Source organism: Gekko japonicus, unplaced genomic scaffold, assembly GCF_001447785.1.
Source record: "Gekko japonicus isolate JY-2015 unplaced genomic scaffold, Gekko_japonicus_V1.1 scaffold2679, whole genome shotgun sequence".
Classification (NCBI taxonomy): domain Eukaryota; kingdom Metazoa; phylum Chordata; class Lepidosauria; order Squamata; family Gekkonidae; genus Gekko; species Gekko japonicus.
In genome coordinates, this window is record NW_015172088.1 from 113,766 (window position 1) to 123,540 (window position 9,775).

At 48.8% G+C, this 9,775-nt stretch overlaps 1 protein-coding gene across 2 annotated transcripts in view; it reads right to left on the reverse strand.

Annotated features, from left to right (window-relative positions):
- NDRG4 (NDRG family member 4) overlaps positions 1–9,464 on the reverse strand; it is a 41,440-nt gene extending 31,976 nt beyond the window's left edge. Inside the window, exons 1-2 of one of the 2 annotated variants that reach the window (XM_015420916.1) lie at positions 9,366–9,464; positions 4,731–4,836 (exon numbers count right to left, since the gene is read on the reverse strand). In XM_015420916.1, coding sequence (XP_015276402.1) covers positions 4,731–4,836; positions 9,366–9,386 — 127 coding nt within the window. In that variant the 5' untranslated portion in view covers positions 9,387–9,464. The remainder of the gene's footprint in view (positions 1–4,730; positions 4,837–9,365) is intronic. The other variant, XM_015420915.1, reaches the window with a different exon arrangement.
- Between the last annotated feature and the right edge of the window lie 311 nt (positions 9,465–9,775).

The window sequence follows — 9,775 nt, forward strand, 5'->3', positions numbered from 1 at the left end:
AAACCCAAAATAAGGGGAGTGCATTCCTACCATGATGTCAACCCCCCCATAGAGATTTCTGAGAAACACAACCCCTAAGGGGGTAAAAAAGGGGCAAAATGTGTTCCCCCAATTGTTTTCCATGTGTCTGGCAGGCTTCTGCCTCCCCCCCCCCCCATTGGTCAGTTGTGTAGCTCAGAGTTCTGAGGTAAAACCTGCCTACTTGTACCCACCTCCCTCTGATTGCTCAGCTATGGATCTCAATGTTCTGAGGTAAAAACACAGTTAGAAGAGACTGCAGACAGTTGAGGACAGTTACAGAAATCAGCAATTCAAGACTCCTGAACAGACATTTTTCAAAAAAGCCAGCATGGCAATTGAGTTAATGGATGTTCATGGGGAGATAGAAAATGACCTTTCTAGGAGCTATTTTGATGTGTGCCTCCCTCATGAACCTGAAGAAATGTCCACCACATCACCACTCCCTCACACCCACTCCCCCTCTCACCTCTTACCACCCCCAAGAAAGCTCCTGGCAAATGTCAAGCCAGATACACCAACACTACAAGGAGGAGGCAACTTAGGGATGCGGTAAAGACATTTGCACATAGTACTCTTGCGGTGCACTGAGCTGCATGGGCTAAGTACCAGCAAGATCACCCTAAGGTGCTCAGAACAACACATTCTCCATAGGAGCAAAACAATCCAGGAACACAAGTAGAGAGGCCATCACTTTCGTGGAAGATGGCAGGAGTTGATTTACCAGACGACTGCTTCTTAAATGGACAGTTCTATGTTGCCTGCTCCAGAGTGAGCTCACCAAGCAGCCTGGTGATCCTAGCACCTGAGGGCAGAACCATCAATGTGGTCTGCAGAGGGGCCCTTCAGTGGTGGGGGGTACGTATGTCTCACTTCCTTTTTTACACTACAATCTTCTCCATTAGAATTCCTACAACAAATGTTACATTTCAAACTTCACATCATCAGTATTATAAGTGGATTTACGGAACTTAAATACTGTAGTGAAACATGGGTATCAGAGTAGTAAATTAAGAGTCTGAGAGGCTCTTCTGCAGTTTGCACCAGACACAGAGGAGAAAAGGGAGCTACCAAAACTAAGAGCAAACAGTACAGATTCTGGTAATTACTTCTCTGTAGATTCACCCCAGATACATCCTTCTGAGCCTTAATGACAATTTTAGAACAGCAAGAGAAAGGGTGTTTACCTATAGTTCTATTTACATAATATTTTTACTGACATGGATTGATGGAGGAAGCAGGACTGGGGGGTGCAACATGTGGGAAGTGTGACTTTGAGTGCAGATCTTGGGAGGAGCTTTGGAGGACTATAAGGTAGAAATGCTTCTGTACTTCACTCTCGAGACCCCAATCCCATGCAAGTTTGTGAAGTCCTGTTGAATACAATGAACTTATAGCCAGGTAAGCATGCACAGGATCATTGTAGCCAAGGGTACTCACCTTTAGGGGAGATGCTCAAAGGAATGACAGAGAATGACAGGGAATATATTGGTGCCTTTGGAATGACTACAGGAACACACTGGTTTTCCAAATGCCCATTGGAAATCACCAAAACAAAGGGGATTAGTTGCCTACAGCATTATCTTTAAGGACCATCTTGAAATGGCAGATGTTAACAAATATTCTCTGGGGATGACTTATGTCTTGTAAGAGATCAACCTCCTTCATTTCGAGATATTCCAATGGTCCTCCAGAAAATCCAGGTTCTCCTGCAGTCATTCTGAAGGAACCAATGCATCCCAACAGTCTTTCCCTCTCCTTCCTTTTAGCATCTCTCCATCTCTAGATTGAAAGTTTTACAGTCCAACAGGGCCTTCCTTTTGGCTCGTCACTCAGGAGTGTGTGTGGGGGGATACAGAGTCACAACGGAGAAGGAAAAAAAACAATGGTGCAGATGGGAAAATATTTTTATTTTGTTTGACTCAAAAGATGTCTGACATATTTTATAATAATAATAATACCTTTTGATTTATTAATCGCTCAATCCTGCGGAGCTGCTGGCTCTGAGCGTTTTACAGTTACACAGGTTTTCACAAGGGACTAACAATGATAGGGGTAAGGGAGGACAACATATAATTCTTTAAATCACACATGTTTGCAGCCGACGGGGATTTTGTTCAGCTGTAGGCTTCAGTCGTGTTCCGGGAGGCATTCATTTCGGCTTGGCTTGATGGCGTTAGTTCTTCCTGGGCTGCTTTGAGTCGTAGCGCCGCACTGCCACCGCCTGGCCGGATTGGCCCATTACAGGCTTCTTGATGCCAAAGAGGTATTTTTTCCAGGCTTACGAGCTGGACATTCCATTCGCTGGCTAACACCTCCCCTACGGGGGTTTAGTGTGCCCACCCTTCTCTAAGGAGTGGTACCCATTTTATCTACTCGCCGAAGCTTTCGAACCGCTGGGTGGACGGTGAGCTGGGGACAAGGCTGGTAGCTCACACCAGCGCGGGCTAGAACTGACAGCAACTCTGTTCAGTTCAGATGTTAACCAGAGGATAAATCCTCTGTGCCACCGCTCCCCCTGTGCCACATGCTACTTCATCAGGGGACTGGCAAAATAACCATCTTTCTCTGTATTATAGTGGGAATGCACCAGGCAACAGGTGTGTTTGGATCTGCTCTGATCTTTTCTCTCCAAGGCCTCATCTACAAGACACCCTCACCCTGGGAGTTCTCTCTGTTCACAGGACATGACTGCTCATTTAGAAAGGTGATCACGGGGATTTGGTGCATTGTTAACTTGCCACCCCCAGAACCTACCTTGAGATTTCCAGAATAATACTACCTTTTTGGCCCGTGACAATATTATGCTCCAAAGAAAGAGGCTTTTTAGTATCTGTTGGCCACAGAGTTCAGAATCCAAACTGTCTGAAAGAATGGAGACTATCTAGCCATTCAAAACAAGGGCTTCTATAACTTCTATAACAGTGAGATCCTTAAGCTGTATCCACCGCCTTTCCCCACATGTTCCCCAGAGAGCACTGAGGTTAGGGTCGCAAAACTGTCTGACTCTCCCTGGTCCAAAAGACGCCAGATTGGCATCGACCAGGGCTAGGGCCTTCTCAGTGGTGGCTCCACACTGGTGGAATGAGTTCCCAGAAGACATCAGGGCCCTGTGGGACCTCCTACAGTTCTACAGGGCCTGTAAAACACCAGGCTTTCGATTAGGAGCCACCACTATCACATTGACAACATCTGAATTGCCAACAACTGAATTGTTAAGGGCCTTATATTAATAGTCAGGGGTCATTCCTGCAGGAGCGGAGCTCTGGCAGTAAAGAGCCCAGGGGGCGGGCACATGCAACAAGCCCTATTCCCTGCTCCCAGCAGCCCTCAGTCAGAGCAAGCAGCAGCCAGGTAAGTTGCAGAGCCCCCCCGGCCCAAAACAGTGGCACCTTTAAGACCAAGTTTTATTCAGGTACAAGCTCTCCCTCCTCTGCGAGGACAGATCTGCACGTCCCCCCCCCCATAGCTAGCAATCCAAAACAGTCCAGTGGAGCCTGAGTGGTGGGTGTTGCTTTCTGACACACTTCCGGTGATGTCAGGGGTGTGGCATATGCAAATACGGTATGCCAATGAGCTCCTGCACCTCTTTTTCTATGAAATGACCCCTGTTAATAGTAATAAGAACAGCTAATGATACCGGTATGGCCACATAGTACCATCATAAAATGGCCTTATGAGATGCTATAGCCATCTACATGCAACAGCACTTTATATATAAATTTGACTTTGTCTGACTTTATACTATTGCATTGTTTAATGCATCTATGCTTTATTGTATTGTATTTTAATTTGTTGTAAACCGCCCTGAGCCTGCCCATGCAGGGAGGGTGGAATATAAATCAAACAAATCGAACAAATATGACATTCTGTTATTGTTACAGTCATGCACAACTGGATTTTCCTGTGTGGACAGAAGAATGCAGGAGGTGAATGCTTGCTACAGCATGATATCCAGCATTGTGTGGATGCAGCTGTAAGCAGAGTTACACTCTTCTAAGACCACTGACTCCAATGGAAAAGAATGGTGTAACTGCTTAGGGCCACAAAATTAGAACCTCAGCAGTGACTTGTGGGATGCAAAACTCTTGGAATGCAAAGAGGGGCAGGACACACACTACGATGAAAAGAGTTTTTTTTTTAAAATCCTTCACACACTGCAGTGCATACCACTGCTGGTAACAATTGTACACTTGTGGAAAATACTCCTGCCAGATATCATAGCACCAGCCATGGATGTCCTCACCTATATCACGTAAACTGGGCAGGAGGTGACTCATGTTCCATAGAGAACAAAGCCTGATTCTTCATCCCTTGCGCTAGCCATGTAAGAACACAGTCTACATTTTGCGTTCCGAAGAGTTTTGGTGCAACCTGCAAGCCTCTATGGTGACGAACATTTTATTACACCAGCAAATAGTTTCAGTTCACCAGTTCTACATCCCCAACACTTGGACTCTCCACTGAGTCAGCTCATGCCCCCAAAGAGCTCATGATGCCTGCAGAGCATCTTGGCTTCATTTGGCCCCTGCAGCAAGCGGTCCCAAAGGTGCATGAGCCTTGGCAGCCTTTCATTGGCCTTCCTGTATTATATTAATTCTGAACCTTTCTCTTGTAAGAACAGCTCAGGTTGTCACAATAGAGCAAGTCCCATTAGACTAGAGGTAAGCGAACACCCACCTCCCAAGTTTGAAGTAAAACGGTACACTCACGGTTGAGTCCCACATCATGGTAAGTCAGGAGGGCTGGGCGATTTCCCTTTGGAGACCCCCGAATAACCACATGCAGCAGCCCATACGGGGTCTCGATATCATGCTCCTGGAAGAAAGACGGAGAAAATGCAAAGCTGTGAGTGTGGCCCTTGGACCATTTATTTATTTATTTATTTATTTATTTATTTAACTTTGTTTTATTTAATTTCATTTCTAACCTCCCTTTTTTTTCAGTGGGGGACCCCAAGTGGTTAACAACAATCTCCACTCCTCCATTTAAAACTTTGCAACAACCAGTGGGGCAGATTAAGCTGAGAGTGTGTGAGCGGCCCAAGGTCACCCAGCGAGCTTCCATGACAAAGTGGGAATTTGAACCCGGGTGTCCCGGTTTCTAGTCTGATACCTCTTAACCACTACACCACATTAGGTTTGAGCAAGAAAGAAATAGGAAGCATACACAAGGCCGCAGCTCTTGGGGCAGGCAAGGATCACTGTACATGGACCCTCCCAGGGGCAAAACATGCCCAGTTCACCTATGGGAAGGAGCATGTACTTGCAATGTGGATATAAGTAATGTATTTCCTGTGGACGAGATGAGCAAGTTGTCTTTCTGCGAGAATTCAGAAGCAAGAAGAGAGCATGCACAGCTCACTCATGCATCTTCTTCACACATTTCCACTGCATGAGTAAGGCAGGTTATCAGACTCACTTGCAATGGTTCAGAAAGCAGAGTTCTAGACTTGATCTCAAGGGCAGTATCCCCCCCCCCCCCCGCCCCTTTAAGTAGTTCAGGACCTTGGACAAGTCCCTTTCGCCCAGACTCTATTTCTTTTTGGCAAAATGAGTAACCACCATCTGTCTCACAGTGTTGCTGTGAGAGAAGACACAGGAAGTGTCATAAAACACCCTGTTCTTAAAAAAAATAAAGTAATTCAAAATGAATGGGGCATATTTACACTTAAGAGATACATTTACGAAGAAATAGGATGATTAATTCAGATTCCGTTACTTCTGTATTTTTTACATTTAGTAGAACACACTACCGCCTCTGGTATGCTGATAATATTATTTTCCCATTCTCCTGAGAACAGTATCTCCTAAGCTAGATTTCTTTGGAACTGCTAACCTTGATCTAGAAGAAGAAGAAGATTTGATTTATACCCCACCCTTCACTACTGAAAGGTGTCTCAGAGCGGCTGACAAACTCCTTTCCCTTCCCCTCCCCACAACAGACACCCTGTGAGGTAGGTGGGGCTGAGAGAACTCTGACAGAAACTGCTCTTTTTCAAGAACAGCTCTTATCAGAGCTACGGCTTGCCCAAGGTCATCCAGCCAGGTGCAAGTGGAGGAGTGGGGAATCAAACCTGGTTCTCCCAGATTAGAGTCCACGCACTTAACCACTACACCAAATCTACATACCTACCTACCTACCTTTTGGGACTACCTACAGGAACCTACCTGATCACCAACCCCAAGGGATGACACTTTGGAAGGACCTGCTGCTAGTGTGTATGTGCAGAGAGCAACCTCCTCCTCCTCCATGTACACCTGCTCAGAGAAGCAGCAAGACAGCCAGGAGAGATCATTCTGCAGTGGAGAAGTTTCTCTGCTTCCCTTGGCTTGTTCTTTAGGACAATACCTGCCTCCTCCCACCCCAAGCATAGCCAGTTTGGTGTAAGGAGTCTGTAAGCCGCTCTGAGATACCTTTGGGTAGTGAAGGGCGGGGTATAAATCCAATCTCTTCTTCTTATGTCTCCCATCCTCAGCTTCAGGAAAGGTATAGCCCTGACCTCTTCTTGCCACATGACTGGATCACGTGAGTCCCTTCCAGATTCCTGCAACTCAGTGAACCTCAGGTCTGGAAAGACTGAGGACCGCTGCCTTAGAGCATACACTAAGTACCTTTTGTGGCCACAACTAGTGAGGTCAAAAGGTGCAACTTCCAGGCAGATTATACCCCTCCCCTTCTCATTTTGGAAGCAAGGCTTCAGGCACAGAGTTTGGGGTACAGCTGATCTGGCAACCAGCAATTCAGGGGGAGAGGCACATAGAACCTTCTTCTGCCAGACACTAGTTCAGCCTCCCCTTCTTGTATACCCATACCGGGGGAAGGAGGAAAGAATCCATCCTCTGACTGTGGGACATCTCCAGTTATATCTCAGAAATCTCCCTTTCTCCCCATCAGTTGATGATGACCAGGCAGCTAATGGGCTGATTCGATGGAAAACGGTTCTGCCTCTTCCATTTACAAGGCAGAACAGCCCAGGTATGGACCAAGTGGCGAAGCCATTTGCGGAATAACAACCAGAAGATAGAGAAACTTTTAAAAGGAACCATTAACTATCAATCCCTGCCTAGCTGTCTGTGGTGCTTTTCATACACATGGGGGTCCTTCTATCATTTGTATTTAATGCAATGTTTTTAGAGATCCCCCTGACGAAGGAAAGGCTGAAAGAGTTGAATATGTTTAGCCTGGGAAAGAGAAGGCTTAGAGGGGACATGATTGCAATCTTCAAGTATTTGAAGGTCTGTCATGTAGAAGATGGAGCAGATCTATTCTCTCTTGCTCTGGATTGCAAGACTAGATCTAATGGGTGGAAATTACAAGGGAGTCGTTACCAGCTAAATATCAGGAGAAACTTCCTAACTGTAAGAGTGGTTGAGCAGTGGAACAGACTGCCTCGGGAGGTGGTGGATGCTCCTTCGCTGGATGTTTTTAAGCGGAGGCTGGATGACCATCTTTCGGGTATGGTGTAGGGCTATCTTTCGGCTATGCTCCTGCAGAGTGCAGGGGGTTGGACTAGATGACCTGCAAGGTACCTTCCAACTCTAACATTCTATGATTCTCCAAGAATCCTGCCATTTCTTTTTGCCTCCCACAAAAGGCCTGAAAAAAGCACCTTCTCTGGGGAGTTCAAATGAGCCGCTGACAGACTGGAGTGGCAGACACAATAATGGCCCTGCCAGAGGCAGAAGGCGGAGCAAGGGGGCAGTATGGTTCTCTCACAGCCTTCAGTTTTCCTTTCAGGTGACCTAGGAAGACATCTAGAAAGTAGGAGGAGGGGAAAGAACCAGATCAGAGTGAACAGATTCCTCGCAGCCTGGCCTGGGGAGCCCTTGCAGGTGGAGGAGTTTCAAACCGGAAGCCTTGAAAGCCCCGTCTTTAGGACCCCACAGAACACAAATTGCTAACAGGGATCTGTATCTCCCAACTCCATATAAAACAGCAGGGTGGGAAAAACTTCCTGAGAAGGCTGCTCAGGAAGCCAGGAGGATTAACTTGCCTTCTGTATGAAGTTACTGGCTTTTCGCCACCCCCTCCCCACCAGCCAAAGAGAGGGAGAACCAGGATGAGTCCCACATACTCATCGCCCACAATGGATGTTCTGTAAAGGGAGCACCTGCCTGAGCCTTGGCCCTGAATCCTGGGGAACAGCATGACGCAGTGCCCATCACACCTCCGAGAGGGGAACTGGGAGCACATCACACACCCACACCCTCTCCATAGAAAGAAGCACCAGCAGTGCGGGCACAGCCAAGGGCAGACTTTGCTGAAGGTCAAACAGCAGCCTGGGGCCAGAGCAGAGCCCAGAAGCGATCCAGCCAGCCCTGGCAACGGCCAGGCATGCACAGTCAGCTGGGTGGTGTTCCTGCTGCAGGCTGGAAGTGAAGCCACCTGCCGGTGCCTGGTTCCCCCAACCCTGGGAGAGAGGCTCCTGTTCAGCAAAGACAGACGTGTCAGTCTTCTCTGCAGCTCAAACAAGGCTCCCCCGTTCCTGTGCAAGGAAAGCTGCTGCAGAAGACAAGGACCCCGAGTGGCGGGACCGAGGCTGGGAAAGCAGCTGCAAATGTGCCCCGTGTGCCAGGCCAGCCACGCAGAGAAGAGGGCACGTACAAACCACACGTGTCCTTGACAGGGCAGAGAGGACCGGGGCTCCTCAGACGAGACACGCACCTGCAGCAATTTCCATTCGCGAGCTCACTGCAGGAGCCAGACTCCTCCACCACAGACAGCCCTGGCTGCTGCTGTCACTACCGCTGAGCAAAACCGCCACTGCTTCCCTCCACTCTAGAGAGGAACAAGGGCTGTCACGTCCTCATTGCCTCCCCAGCCCCCCCCCCCCAGCCAGCCTCTCCACATCCAGGATTCACGGGCAATAAGGTAAAGGCAGCTTTGTCTGGGGCAAGCTCAGTTCCACAGCCTTTGCTTGGCTGGGACACAGCCCAGAAAAACATGCAAAGGAATCACTGAGTGCCTTGGAGCATGTGCAAAGTGCCTCTGCTGCACCACGGAATGACCCCAACTGGCTCCCAACTCCCTGGGCTGCCGGGTACACAGGCGGGGCTTCCAGGCTGGCAACAGAAACGAGGCACTGGACTTGCATGCCCCAGTGTCCCCTCCGTGTCTTTCATTTCGGCCCCCTGCCTAAGCAGCAGCCTGGGGTGCCCTTCGTGGCTCCCCTTGAAGACGGAGGCCCGAGGGCAACAAAAACCACTGTCCCTCTGAAACTAAGGAAGGGGAGGGAAAGCCAGGAGGATTTCCTTGGCATCCGTGTGCCAGCTTGCAACGCGCCACCCCAGTGAGCAACGGCATGCACTGGCCCCCTGCCCTAGCCGGTGGTGCTGAGTACCTACCCCGTCCCAGCACTCTGGCATTTTGGGCTGCCTCTGTTCCCAAGCAGATTCCTCCGGGCAGAGACGACTGACAGCAGCAGTTTCCTTCAGGCTGGCTGGGAGACGTGCACAGCTCTGCAATGGGCTGGCGTCTCTCCGCTGCCCTTTATAAAGGAGCCCAGCCCCTGGCTTAACCCCTCCCTTGCCGCCACCTCTCCACTTCCAGGAAAGGAAGGGTGGGTAGGCTGCAGGGGGATTAGTCATGAATCCTCCAGCTTCAAGACAGAAAACAAAATCAAAGAGAAGCCCACTCAGTCTCCATTCCCCCCACCCCCCACCCCGTGCCATGGGGAAAGGAGCAAACATGCTGGTGCCCGACGTCTACAAAAACTCAAGGATTTCTCCAGGAGATTCCCCTCCGGGGGAGAGCA